Source organism: Zingiber officinale, chromosome 2B (assembly GCF_018446385.1).
Source record: "Zingiber officinale cultivar Zhangliang chromosome 2B, Zo_v1.1, whole genome shotgun sequence".
NCBI lineage: Eukaryota > Viridiplantae > Streptophyta > Magnoliopsida > Zingiberales > Zingiberaceae > Zingiber > Zingiber officinale.
Window position 1 is genome coordinate 144,254,017 of NC_055989.1, and position 14,603 is coordinate 144,268,619.

General features: G+C 37.6%; 2 protein-coding genes across 2 annotated transcripts; both read left to right on the forward strand.

Annotated features, from left to right (window-relative positions):
• Positions 1 to 1,941: 1,941 nt before the first annotated feature.
• On the forward strand, positions 1,942 to 8,872 carry LOC122047587 (MND1-interacting protein 1-like). Its single transcript, XM_042608963.1, has 2 exons — positions 1,942 to 3,693; positions 8,192 to 8,872. The coding sequence occupies exons 1-2, from the start codon at positions 2,077 to 2,079 to the stop codon at positions 8,672 to 8,674; spliced, it is 2,100 nt and encodes a 699-aa protein (XP_042464897.1). The 5' UTR covers positions 1,942 to 2,076; the 3' UTR covers positions 8,675 to 8,872.
• Positions 8,873 to 9,877: 1,005 nt separating this feature from the next.
• Positions 9,878 to 13,656, forward strand: LOC122047588 (vesicle transport protein GOT1-like). Its single transcript, XM_042608964.1, has 7 exons — positions 9,878 to 10,001; positions 11,558 to 11,616; positions 12,685 to 12,776; positions 12,886 to 12,966; positions 13,043 to 13,140; positions 13,228 to 13,309; positions 13,390 to 13,656. The coding sequence occupies exons 2-7, from the start codon at positions 11,586 to 11,588 to the stop codon at positions 13,426 to 13,428; spliced, it is 423 nt and encodes a 140-aa protein (XP_042464898.1). The 5' UTR covers positions 9,878 to 10,001; positions 11,558 to 11,585; the 3' UTR covers positions 13,429 to 13,656.
• Positions 13,657 to 14,603: the final 947 nt, after the last annotated feature.

Below are 14,603 nucleotides of genomic sequence, written 5' to 3' on the forward strand. Positions count from 1 at the left end.
TTAAAGTATGGTACACTGTTCTTATCTAGATCATTTAATTTCTGTGTTAACTATGCTCGGAGATGTTCCATACCGAGGTGAGGCTCAAGTATCATCCAGCTCTTTCTGCTTGGTTAATGGCTCTAATCTAGCATTTGAAATTCAGAGTTGTTAGATTGTGTTTTCAACTTTAAAAAAAAAGGTTATTAATTATTTTAAATAATAATCATTTAAATTATGTAAATATAATTGAAATTGTAATAAAAATAAAAATGAATAGATAACGACCCCACAAATAATGAAGGTTAATGTTAAAACGAATGTGAGAGAATGAATGTATTAATATAATATGTATGTGATATGTGGATTCCATATTTTTTGATGAGATAATGGATATTATAACATCTATCAATATAGATACCCTAAGTGATAAGAGTATTTTTAATCTTTGATCTACTCATTGGCCATGTCACTAGTCGCCTATTTATGAACTACCTTATAGCTAAGTTTGCGCTGCTATATCCAGAATCTCATTCAATGTTGGTGGATCGTTGATCATAACTTCTAAGTCTGTCTATCTGGATCATCGATCCTACCGTGTATAAATAATTATTTTTTACCCTTATTAGCAATCCTTTCTCATTGTGGGAAACCTTATATATTCATCTTATTTGATGTTTAATAAGATCTGAGAATCCATATTTATATGGTTTTGGTTCATGTAGAAGGTTTATGTATTCTCTCCTTCATTTGGTGTTCTCAGAATCCTTGTCTATGCTTTGGCTCATTCTAATTTGTTAAAATGTTTTTTTGTTTGGCTCCAACCAACAGTTTTTTTGGCTTTTTCCCACTTAAAAATTGGAATTTAAAATATAGAAACTATGGGACGGGAATAATACAATTTTAGTATCGTAAAAATAAAATATATTAATTAAAAAATTAATTTAAATATTAAATATTTTAATTTAATTTTTTTCAAAGAACATATTCCTATGAAATAAATAAATAAGAATCCAAACCTAAAATTTTATCCAAACTCTAATCCATCTTTCTAGAAAAGAAATACTTTAAAAAATTTAAAATTTTATTGTCAAAAATAATATTCTATTAAAGTTTTTAAATTGTCTAAGAATAATAATTATGTATTTTTTTCATCTAAGCTTTATCCTCTATCATATTATTATTTATATTTAAATAAATTTTATTTTATTTTATTATTTTAATTAAATTTTAAATTATATATATATATATAGTAATTTTGTTAATTATATATGATTGAAATTGATATAAATAATTAAATATTTATAAATTGATTAATATCATTTATATATTTTTTTAAAATAATATATTCTAATACTGTTTTATCCATATATATATATATTTTTCTGTATGGATATGAGTATTCTCTTTGGATATAAACAATTAGGGGCGAACATGTTATAACAAAAGATTATTACGCTGATTCTACTTGTTCCTTACCGTCTATCCCTAAGTTATGTAAAAAAGTAAATCATGGATTAAAGTTGTCCAAGAGTAAAAGGAGTTTATTTTCTTAAAAATATGCTCTTGTCAAAAATTTATCTCTTGTACATCCTCTAGCCAACTGAGTATTCAATGGACACAATTAAGTCCTCTCGGGACGATTTAGTAGCTAACGCATGAGGTGTTACTATAATAAAATTTGGAATTCAAATCTCGATAAAAATGAGGTAAATATCCCCTTTATATACTAGTCAATATTTCAAAGATTAATAATTATATATAATTTACCTTCTCCGTATTAATTAGGATAGATTGATAGAAACGTTAGGAATGAATGAATATATTCATCTTTTACCCTATCAAGTGGACAATTAAAGTGAATTAAGGTGATCAAGCCTTAATGGGTCATTAATGGCCCAATCCCAATCCACTGCCTATTCCAATTAAATATTAAATGCCAGATTTGGGCCTTCTAGATCTCCCTTCGTCAGCCACGACCACATTTCCTACCTCCTCCCGATCTCAATCCTCGCCGAATCCAAAACCTCTCTCTTTCCTCCGATCGATCTCCGATCGCCTCCAATCTCTCGTCTCCGATCGCCTCCGCCGTATCTGATGGGTAGCAACGCACGAAACAAGCCGATCCGAGGCTTCCGGAAGCCCCGCCGCTCGTTGAAGAACCCGCCGGACTCCGCCTCCACGGCCTCCGATCCTGCCATCGACGCCCCTTCCTCCTTGCCTCCCAATCCCGCCCCTTCCTCCTTGGGTCACCCGGATCCAGACCCCGGCTTCGGCATCCCTAACCCATCCTACGCCCCCGGTCCCTACGACGACGCCGGGTGGGGATACTTCACGGAGGAGCAGCTAGAAGAACACCTCCTTGGAAACCTTGACCTTGTCTACAGGGAGGCGATTTCGCGGCTGGTGGCTCTGGGCTATGACGAGGACGCGGCGCTCCGCGCTGTCCTCTGCAATGGCTATTGCTACGGATCGATGGACGTGCTCTCCAATATCCTCCAGAACGCCATCGCCTATCTCAGCACGCCATTGCCTCGGAAGGATTCCTCCGCGGTCGTCCCTGCCGCAGCGAATGGATTCACTGACCTCCGCCATCTCCAGGAACACTCACTCGCAGGCTTGGTTTGTCTTCTCCAGCAGATGCGCCCTAATCTTACCCGTGGCGACGCCATGTGGTGCCTTTTGATGAGCGATCTGCAGGTTGGTCGCGCCAGCATTATTGAGATCCCGTTCTTGTCGCTGCCGCCGTCGGCTACTGCACATCCATCTCCTACCCTGGACCCACCTCCTTCTCCTGAGACCGCATCCATCACCCGAGATGACGAGTTGAGAAATCCCTCCTTTAGTCTTTGCAAATCTGATGAAGCTGCTACAGTGGCCCCAGCTGTTTTTGGTGGTGATATTGCTGCCGATCCTCGGCGCTATGCTCTTCATCCTTCTATGAAGTCTGCCATGAGGCGGAATGCAACGTCGTTTACTCCGACTTCTGGTTTTCGTCCATTTTTAAAGCTATCGACGCCTCAAAAGATCTCTAATTTTCCGTCAGAGCAGCTGCCGCCGAAGGTAGATAGCGGCACTGCCGCCGCTGCCGATAGAAGGGAGAATGACTCCTCTTCGGATCTCAACGCAGTGGATTCTGTACTAAAGGCTTTGGAAGGCATGAATCTAGAAGAAAATGGTTCAGGGGATCCCAAGAAAGACGTGATCTTGGACGTTATTAACCAGATTCGGGATCTTGAGGCCCAGGTAAAGGAGAGGAAGGAGTGGGCTCAGCAGAAGGCACTGCAGGCTGCTCGCAAGCTGAGCAATGACCTCACAGAGCTGAGGCTGCTGAGGATGGAAAGGGAGGAGAACTTGCGGTTAAAAAAGGGAAATCATACATTAGAGGATGCCACTATGAAGCGGCTTACTGGGATGGAAGGTGCACTAAAGAAGGTGAGTGGGCAGGTGGACCGATCAAATGCTGTTGTACGACGGCTGGAGACGGAGAATGCTGAGATGCGAGCTGAGATAGAAGCTTCCAAGTTGAGTGCATCAGAGTCAGTAAGGACATGTGCTGAAGTGTCTAGGAGGGAGAAGAAGTATCTTAAAAAGCTGATGGCTTGGGAGAAGCAAAGGGAGAAAATGCAGAAAGAAATTGCAGAGGAGAAGAAGAAGATCAAGCAGATGCAAAAGAAATTTGATGAAGCCAGGGATGCAACAAAGGAATATGAGGTAGGCCTAAATCGAATTCAATTATTGTTTGTTATAAAATGCTAATCTTTTTTGGAATATTTTTAGTTAAATATCATCATAGTTCATTCATTGATTATATTAACTTCTTTAAATATTTGAGCTCTCAGATAATAAGAGCAGATAACAAATTACAAATTTAATTTCATCATTGAATATAAAATTATCCAAGTAGTGATAAACAAGGAGGATGGGTTTTTAAAAGTTTGAGATTTTTAATGATTTTATTTTGGTAAGAGTTCCTCTTTAGGAGAATAAGGTTTTAAGAAAATGTTTTAAGATGGTAATTGTTTGCTTTTAACTCATTGAATAGTTTTGGTACATATAGTTTTGCTAGGATATTTTAGATTGTTTTTAGGTTAGGCTTGTAAAGACTAAAGAGGTCCAATTCTTCATCTTATGGCCATATTTTAATTTAATAAAAACTCCACTTATGCCTTGTGCCATGTCAATTTCGTCCCAATTATTTGTGTGAGTTTGGGTTAATTTTTTGTGCTACATGAATTAGTTTTCACTGTATGCTTTGTTTATTTGGAGGGGAAGAAGTAGATGGGAAATGAAATAGTACAGGAAAGAGGAAAGAAAGAAATGAGTTGAATTATCTTATTTTCACTTTTTTTTCATCTATCTTGTTGGGAAGAATTGAAGGAAGAGATACACTCTCATTTATTTGTTCTTACAAAATGTATAAATTTCATTTCCATTCTTTTCTGTCTGATTGAAACTACAAGAGATGGATGGAACTAAATTATTCTCTTCTCTATTTTCTCCAAAGTAAATAAGAGAAATTGATCATGTTGTTCCATTTCCTTTCTTTTCTTCTCTATCTAATTTCCATTTAAGTAAACACAGGATTAGAAGACTCAGATTTTAGTTATCACATTCAAAATGGGGTTAGATTTCAAGGGTCTTATGATGCTTCAAACTTCCAATTCTGTTTGTTTTGTTTTGTTTATTGTTTATTGCACCAAAACAAAAGGCTTGAGTCACTATTTGTCTCCTTCACATGGCACCGACCTACCCAACATGATAGATGTTCTTGGTTTCTCTTTGCACCAAAATTATTGGTGATTGCTCTATCACTTTTTAATTGTTGAATATGTTACTACTATTTGCACAGTGTTCATAATATCGGATTCAACTTGACATGGTCTTTTCTTCATATGATCTTCCTAGGTAAATTAACTTTATTATTTATTCATTTGACTTTGTAGATTAACTCAAGATTCAACAGTAATTCAAACTACTGAAATTTTTATTTCGCATAATTTTCTCTATCATATTTTGAGGAAGACAATTTCCTTCAGTAATTTTCTAGTATTGTGATGCTTTATCGTTAGCATGCATACGCGCATCAATGCAACTACTATTTTGAAGACCAACATGGTATTTTGACTCACCGCACCATCTTGATTTCGTTCAGGAATCTACCAACTTCTAACAGTTGTTTGACATAAAAGTTCCATTATATACTTCATCCTTCTCATTAGAAGATTTTCTGAAATTATTAATTAGCATGCATACACACATCAATGCAACTACTATTTTGAAGGACAACATGGTATTTTGTTGCACCGCACCATCTTGATTTCGTTCAGGAATCTACCAACTTCTAACAGTTGTTTGACATAAAAGTTCCATTATATACTTCATCCTTCTCATTAGAAGATTTTCTGAAATTATTAACTTGTTTATAAAGGAGAAGGGGAGCCTTGGTGCAACGGTGAAATTGTTGCCGTGTGACCGGTCATGAATTCGAGTTCTAGAAATAACCTCTTGCAATGTAGAGCAAGGTTGCATACATATATCCTTTCTCGGACCCTACATTGGTAGGAGCTTCATATTCCGGATTGTCCTTTATTAATTTCTTGTTTATAAAGGTGACTTTACACATGAAGAAGCTGAGATCTATCAAGGCTTAGATTCCTATGGGGATGGGAAGGGAAAGGAATGAGCTAGGGAAAAGAAATTGGGGAAATGAATGGAAAAATATTCTTCTAGTTTGTGATTCCTTGGGACAAAGTTGGTGAAAACACCAGAACAGTAATCTGAAATGTGGTAAAATCATCAACCCGCGCGACAACTCTCTTTCATCCTGCTCTCCTCCCAAGGAATTTCCATGCCCTTTTCCTTAGCTGGTCCTACCTTTAGTAAATTGATTCTAACGGTCTGATTACTTAGATGGAAGATATGGGAAATGATCATAAAATTACAGATGAAACTCAACTCTGTCATTTACGTACAACCTTTATCTCTTTTCCCTGATTAATTTCATCCAAGTAATCAGATCCTTAATGTAGAATCTGTCTGTTATGTGAAAAGCAGATAAGGGTCCGAGAATATAATTAGGATTTAGAATTAATAAATGATGAAAGTGAATTTCATGTTGATTATATTCTTGTCATAGTGGCGAAGAAATAATCATGAACTACCTGTTTTCTGCCTGATCCTGTCCGAATCGCCGAACCAAAGGACGCTGGGAACGTGTCGCTCTCCTAATCGATGGCGTAGGCCTCCAAAGCTCCGACGAACCTGCACAGAAGTCGGGCCGGGAAGGGGTTCCCCGCGGCGACCCTCCGACGCTCAAGTCAGGCAAGCGGACAGCAAAGAAGTGGCTCCCAATATCAGAGAAGGCGTACCTCCGGCGAAGTGTGAGGACCCTTATATAGGGCTACGGGAGCTTGGTGCATACAAACCGAGGTGCACACGTGTCCTATACCATACCGCAGCATGGGCTTTTCAGAAGAGCATGTCTAACGCCATACTGTTACAGTCTGAGCGTCTCTTTGATGGGACAGCCGAATCCTTTGTCGTACGATACGGAGTATGGCCTAGTCCTCGAACATGCCTATTGTCAGCAACAGGAGTTACTAAGATGACGTCCCTACTGTCCCATGTCTTTTGACTTCCTCTTCCCGGATCAACCATCAAGCCGCTCAGCCAGAACATTCGCCTTTCATCTGGCGTAGGTGTTCGCCCATCCGGGAAGGTTCAGGGTCGTCGCGTGCTTGGCTCTCATAGCCTGACATCCTGGCCGAGCGGGCAAACTGCTCAGCATGCTTCCGTTCGGCTCGGCATGCTTCCGTCCGGCTCGGCATGCTTCCGTTCGGCTCAGCATGCTTCCGTTCGGCTCAGCAAGCTTCCATTCGGCCCGGCATGCTTCCGTTCGGCTCGGCATGCTTCCGTTCGGCTCGGCATGCTTCCGTTCGGCCCGGCATGCTTCCATTCGGCTCAGCATGCTTCCGTTCGGCCGTTCGGCTCAGCATGCTTCCGTTCGGCCCGGCATCCTTCCGTTCGGCCCGGCATCCTTCCGTTCGGCCCGGCATGCTTTCGTTCGGCTCAACAAGCTTCCATTCGGCCCTGCATGCTTCCGTTCGGCTCGGCATGCTTCCGTTCGGCCCGGCATGCTTCCATTCGGCTCAGCATGCTTCCGTTCGGCCGTTCGGCTCAGCATGCTTCCATTCGGCCCGGCATGCTTCCATTCGGCTCGGCATGCTTCCGTTCGGCTCGGCATGCTTCTGTTCGGCCCGGCATGCTTCCATTCGGCTCGGCATGCTTCCGTTCGGCCGTTCGGCTCAGCATGCTTCCGTTCGGCTCAGCATGCTTCCGTTCGGCTCAGCCGGCCCGGCATGCTTCCGTTCGGCTCAGCATGCTTCTGTTCGGCGCGAACTTGGGGTTGAACTTCACGTGCCTTTGACCCTCCGCCCATGAGGGTCCCCCGTCCTTACCACCGGATCACTGCCTATATCATATTTCTAATTTTCTAAGTACAGAATATGAATTAGATAAAGGTGTAAGCAGTTACAGTTTGGACCAGTTTTTACCTAGAAATCAGTTAAAATAATTGATCCAACAGAATATGATTAAATACCACTTAATCAGATCCATTGCAGCTGCAGCCACAGGGTTAGCCGATGCTTATTCCTAAGGTACTGTCATTGCTTCTTCTCGGAGAAAATTAGTCCACGACTTGTTGGCCTTCTTCCTCCATGAAGACTAATCAAACTTTCATTCTTTGTGGAAAATTCCCTATTGTTGCCTCCCATAGTGGTCATGTCTCAGCCCGAGTCTGTTCAAACTTGCTTGAACATGAAATAATTCCTTGTGGAAGAGTAGAGTGCCTGGTTAATGTCGAAGTTTTTTGAGGTAGCAATGAAGTATCCATCAAATGAATCGATGTTACGGCATGTAGCACAGTCTTGGAGAACCCACTTACATGAGGTGTTTTCAAGGAACTAGCAGCACCTTCACAACACCTTGGGCTTGCTTTGCTGTAAGTCATGAAATCATCAAGCTCTAAGTTATTAAGCGGGAGAGCTTACGATTTGGTCAATTTGATTTAGTCCAAATTTAATCGAAGCTGCATTTATGCCCCCTTCTAATTTCACCTAGGCCAGACCGGTTTTGTTATTTCTCCATGTTTAGTAGTTGTTTGATTTGGTAGCTGGTACACTTTTGATGTTCAAGTTTTAACACGCAGGTGAAGTGGAAACAAGAGAATAAGGCTAACGAAGAAGCTGTCAAATTAGCTGAGGAAGAACGTAGAGCCAAAGAAGCAGCTAAGGTGAATGCCAGCCGAAGACAAGAATTGCTGCGCCGAAAGATCGAGTTAGACTTTCAGCGTCACAAGGACGATATTCAGAGGCTTGAGGAAGAATTTGCTCGTCTCAAAGCATATGCAGTTCCAAATACAATGACGTCTCTGTCAATTGATTCAGAAGCCAATCCTGTTAAAGAGGCCAATGCCAAGCCACTCACTTGCAACTCTCCTAAAACAATGCATCGCAACAGGGCGTGCGTCGTTTGTGCAAAAGAAGAGGTCTCTGTCGTCTTCTTGCCCTGTTCGCATCAGGTTCTTTGTGCGAGTTGCAATGAGAACCATGAGAAGGCAGCAAAAACTTGTTGCCCTTGTTGCAATATCAGAATCGAGGAGAGGATACGGGTGTTCGGCGCCAGCTCGTAGATACAATGCTGGTGCTAGTGATCAACAACAATGCCTTATACATATAGAGACCTTGGCCATTTGGCTTTGCTATGGCATGTTGTGCTTGTGTTACATGCTGAATAAAACTCATACTGAATGAATGAAAGATGAATAAGGAACTATGCTGCAATATGTGGCACTCTAGGACTTCCCTAGATTTGTGCCTTTCATGTGGACTTTCATCTGAATATCTTGGATTGAAGACTCAAATTCGATTTGAAGTTGAAAATATAAATGATGGCTCGAGCTTAGTTGGAAATGAAATTTGAGCTTTACAAATGATGGCTCGAATGATTTAAATGTAGAGTTTGGTTTCAGTTATTTGAATATTAATTTAAGCATATTTAACTTTAAATTATATAAAAATAAATAGAGATCAATTTGAGTTTCGTTCATATATGAATAATTGAATAAAATATTATAGATTTAAATTTAATTTGAAAAAAAAATATCGAACACGTTTTAATTCCACTCGATTCGTTTGCACCTACTAAAGAAGGGTGTTATTAGTCATTTTGTTTGGTTTGTGAAAAGCTTTTATCTTTATTTTATCTATATATATTACATAAAATGGTGTTGACCTTTTTCAAGGACAAAGAAATTATTATGTTAATTTTGAAAAATAAAAATAGAAAATAGTGGGTTGACAATTTGAAATAATTATAAAAAGAAGGATTGACATATATGCTAAACCCTTTTAACATTGAGCAAAGTATATATTTTTTCAAATATTAAAAAAAAAGAAAAAAATGGTAAGGTAATTATGTTGGACCTCCGCGTTCTCGTCAATCCATTATTAATCTTTAGAATAATAATTAACATATGAGGAAAATATTTATTTCGATTATATTAAAATTTAATTTTCAGATCTTAGGATGATATTATCTCATATGCTAATCGCTCGAGTGTTTTGAGAAGAAAAAGAAGGGAGAATAAGCCTTATGTCTCTTTCAAAAGATATAATTAGTAAATAATAAAAGTATATTTTTTTAAAATAATTATGTCTCTTTTGATAGAAATATTTAATATTTTCTGGAATAATTTATTCCTCCACGTGGTCACGTAATTTCCGCGAGAGGTCTACATGGATCGGGCCTTGGAGCGGGAAGCCCAAATAAAGGCTTCCTTGCAGCGGAAGGGCCACAAGCTTCCTATAAAAGGGCAGTCAAGCTTTCGAGTTTCCTGGTTGGCCATTTTGTCGCTCGGGGCGAGATCTGTGAAACCGTAGGAGGGCACAGAGCGGTCTCTGCCCTCAGCATCAGCGGTCAAGTTCGTGTTCTCCTCGCCTATCGATCGCGAGGATTCGGTGAGTAGTTTGCTACTTTGAATCCCTGTATATCTTAATTTGTGCGAAGAAGGTTACTTGCTAGGTCAAGCTGTCGCAGATCTAGAGGAGTTCTTGCGTTTTGGAAATGAACCCTTTAAAATCCTATTTTGACACTTGACACTAATTCTATTGCCCATATAATTTCTCGATTTTCTCTTCTGCATCTAAATAATAAAGGATTGAGATTTCAAAATCAGATTGATTTTGTGTTGTCCTGGTAATTTATGTTTTTTTATTTCTTCACTTGATTTTTGACCCTTATGTGCGTCTAGATTTCATGGTGTCGTAAGAATCTCACATGCTATCTTTTTTCAACTTCGCAAAGATCTTGAGAGAACAGTTTATTGCTAGCTTCCATATTTAGTTAATATGCTCTTTAATTGGTCAACACTGAAATAGCTACCGGTTGCAGGTTAGATGCTACATGTTTGAAATTATGTATCTAAAAAAGTTGGAAGCAAATGTTTGTTACCGCATCTCACTGGAATCTTAGATGTACACATGCTTAACTCTATTATGTAGCTAAAGTAATTATTAATTGGGAAGACAATGTAATCACTAGTCTGTAGATCATAGAAGATATGGGCTAAACCTATTTAAAAAAAGTGAAGATTGTGCTATATTCTGAAACAGGTAAAATGAACATAAATTATTACCTTTTCATTGTTATCTTTGAGCAAAATTGTGAGAGCGTCATTTTTGACTTTGGCTAAAAAAAATTCATATGATATGGTATATGTGCTTTATAGGCGAGAGTATTAGGTAGCAAAAAATAAAGCATACAGAAAGCTAATTTAGTCTTTATGAGAATGTTGGAATGGATATGGAGAGATAAGGTAAAAAATATTACTATTTTTGGATGTACTCCTATAGATAGTAAACCGAGAGAAACTAGATTAAAATTAACATGGCATGAGCATATTCAATGATAAATAATAAATTGCATGGTTAAATAAGTTGAATTAGTTATAGGTGAAGGTGTAAAAATGGTAAAGAAAGACTAGTAAGACCTCTATATAACATTATTACCAGATTTTGGATGCTATTTTTTTCTCCTGATCCTTGGATTATGTAAAATCTTAGTAGTTATCTATGATTGAAGTTTTTTTTTCCTTTTAACATTGGTATTGCAAGCCACTATCTTTTAGAGTGAAGTTATTAACTTGTGGTTTGCATTTTGAGTGTACTAGTTCCTCTTTTTTTCTATGTAGGCGAATTCAAAGTCGATTAATTTATCTTTAGCATAATCCAAAGTCTAAATGCTTCGAGCTTTAAATTTTTTACCTAGAGCTCTTTAGCAATAAAATATCTGTTTAATAGACTCCAAATAGTTAGGATTCCCTGCTTGTTGTCTCGGTTATTGTGAAGCTATTGTAGGAATTGTCTTTTCTAATTTAATGAGCCCTACCCAAGTTGAAATATTCATTTGTGCAATTACTTTATAAAGATATAGTCACTTGGCCACGGAAATTTATTCTTTATGTGAACCGCACAGTTTCAACTTGTAGTTATTCTAAACCAGTTGTTCTTTGCAGGTTATTTTTAATCGCCTAGCTTGCCAAGATGGTTTCATTTGAGATGAATGATCAAAAAAGTAAAGTCCTGTCCTTTTCTAAGCACCTGATTGTTCTTTTGTCGCACATTGTTTTATTTACATAATATCTAGTCAAATATTTTTAAATTCGGTAAAAGACCTAGTACAAATTATTGCTATCACAGGTTCTACTGGTCTTATTTTAAACCAAATAATTTTTACCAACATTTCATCATCATATGATATCCATTTCTATGTTGAGGATTTGATATCATAGTAGTCGCTATCATTCCTTATCTAAACCAAGTTCTGAAACAAGTTCACCGATGTTAGAGCATCCACATCAGCTACCTTATCCAAAGATTTTATCCTAAATTTTGGATAGAGTAGCTAAAAAGCCTTTGCATCAGCTACCCTATCTATTCCCTAAATTTAGATTTGATGAATAGTGATTCTCTAAATTTAGGAAATGAAACCTCTACCCTAAAAAGTAAAATAATATTTTTTTCAATCACTCTCCTTCCACTTATTTTTTTCAATCTCTCTCCTTCCACTCATTCCATAAATATAATAATAAAAAAATAAAAGAAAGAGAAAAAATAATAAAAAATTAAAGATAATGGAAATTTTAGAGTAGTTGATGTAGTGTGAAGTTAAAAGTGATTATCTAAATTTAATAAAGTAAGTTATTTATCCTAAATTTTAGATATAGTGATAGGGAAATTAATGTGGATGCTCTTATAACATAAGAGAACCAATAAAACCCATTGTCGAGCAACCATCTAATGAAATTATTCCTAGGTTATCAATTGATTTTGTGATTGCTTCTGTCTTTTTTGTCAAAGCATATTAGTTGTTAATATGATATGATTTTACCTTTTAAGCCAGCAATGTTTTCTCCTTGTTCGAAGTAGTTAAAAGACTTTACCATAGACACATTAATCCAGGATCAAATCTAAGTCATTACAAGATTGCTGTACGATACCGTTATAACAGAACTTTTAGCTGGTATCTATTTGTCTTTTTGAATTTTTTTTTTTTTTTTTTGTGAATTCCATAGTTATGTGGATTCAGTTATTTACTAATCTCTGTATATATCCCATACTTTGTTCTTATACACGGCAACAGAGATTGGGCTGGGGCTTACAGGGTTTGGTGTTTTCTTCTCGATCCTTGGAATAATATTTTTCTTCGACAAGGGCCTTTTGGCAATGGGTAATGTAAGTCTTTATTGTTTTTTTGGGTCCAATTGGGGCCCTAAGGCTGTATAATAAGTTTCTTGTTTCTTGAATACTAATGCCTCATTGCTCTTTTTCTGTGGACTCTCAGATTCTCTTCCTTTCCGGTCTGATGTTGACCATCGGACTAAAATCGACCATGCAATTCTTTGCCAAACCTAAGAACTACAAGGTTTGCCCACACTATTTGTCGATCCAAAATCAAAGCATTTACATTTGACTGATCGGTTCCTCTGCCGATTCCAAAGGGAACAATCTCATTCGGAGTTGGCTTCTTTATGGTATTGATTGGATGGCCTGTTGTCGGCATGATTCTCGAGTTGTATGGATTCTTCGTTCTCTTCAGGTTTAATTCTTCATCCAAGCAACTTTTTCTTAGTTGGCATCGAACGGTTTGCTGAAACTCTTCAATCCTGGCCTGATTTTTTTGCAGCGGCTTTTGGCCAACCCTCTCAATTTTCCTGCAACGGATTCCTGTTCTCGGATGGATATTCCAACAGCCCTTCGTCAGATCAGTGAGCATCTATCCAAACCTCGATCGCTTACGAACTCTTAATTCACTTATTTACTGTATACCAACCTCTTTCCTCTTCAGTTCTTCGATCGCTATAGAGGCAAACGAGTTCCAGTTTAGCATCGACTCGTCGTCAGTGTACGTGGCTGAATCCATGTAAATTTGAAAAAGATGGAGAAGTTCAGGTCATTGCACTCTCGATAGCAATCGTTATCGGCTTAGGTATCTTCTACATTACCTTCATTTTGTCAAATACCATATTTTTTTTAATGTTGATTGATGTTTTGCTTTCACCATGCATTATCACAGATGTTTTACATCCTATAGAAAATTTCAGTCGTTTTTTTTCTTTCTCGAATTAAGTTCAAGTTATTCTCCAATCAAATGATCCAACAATTGGTCTAGTCGTTTGGTCCGACAAGTGTGTTTCATCTGATGGGTTCACTAGTTCGGCAACTATACATGCTCGACTGGTTTGAACGCTCATTCGGTCTTACCAAGTTGGTCTAGTTTATGTAGTTAAACCAACTTGACTAGTTAACTAGTTCGTTCACTTTGCCCCATAAGCCATCTAGGCCAATCGTTTTATTGACTAGGCCTAATTCATTAACTCAACTAAACTTGCATATCCCATTCAACTCACTAAACTTACTTTGTTCGACCGACCCAATCAATCTCTCCGACTTCACTCGAGTCAAATCTTCTCCGCTCATCTCATTTCACCTAATTGCCGAGCTTAACACACACTTGAACTCTGTTTTTTAAAAAATTGCATAACGTTATAAATATTTTATTTAAAAATAATATATATTTTTAAGGGGGTTAAAAATATATTTGAATTAAATTTAAAGTAACTTATAAATTACTTTAAAATTTTTTTTTTTGTCACAATCCATGTGATGGGGGCACAAGCTTGGCTTGTACACCATTTTATTGTTTACCCTCAACTGCAAGCTTAATCTTAAGCATGCATCCCTTTCTTTCTACGCCACGTTAGTCTTCTGAAATGAAGAATTTTATCAAGTGCTTTAATGATCCACATCAAGTATTAGAGAGTATTTTGCAAAATTATTAAATTTTAAGGATATTCTTAAAAGAAAATATAGTTTATCTATTTTATTCGGCATTTTCTAAAAAGTGGTGATTTTTTCAAAGAACGTAATCCTATGTTTTTTATATATTTATCAAAATGTGTATTTCTTTTTTAAAATAGCTTTTTTTGTTAAGAGAATAAAAATATAAAAAAAAATTAATGGACGACGTGGCCACATCTGGTGGTCTGGACGGCAAGTTGC

Coding starts and splice junctions, on each gene's coding strand:
- LOC122047588 (XM_042608964.1), top strand. CDS start 11,586: ATGGTTTCATTTGAGATGAATGATCAAAAAA. Junction 11,617..12,684: donor TGAGATGAATGATCAAAAAA/GTAAAGTCCTGT, acceptor ACACGGCAACAG/AGATTGGGCTGGGGCTTACA. Junction 12,967..13,042: donor CCAAACCTAAGAACTACAAG/GTTTGCCCACAC, acceptor CCGATTCCAAAG/GGAACAATCTCATTCGGAGT.
- LOC122047587 (XM_042608963.1), top strand. CDS start 2,077: ATGGGTAGCAACGCACGAAACAAGCCGATCCGAGGCTTCCGGAAGCCC. Junction 3,694..8,191: donor ATGCAACAAAGGAATATGAG/GTAGGCCTAAAT, acceptor TTTAACACGCAG/GTGAAGTGGAAACAAGAGAA.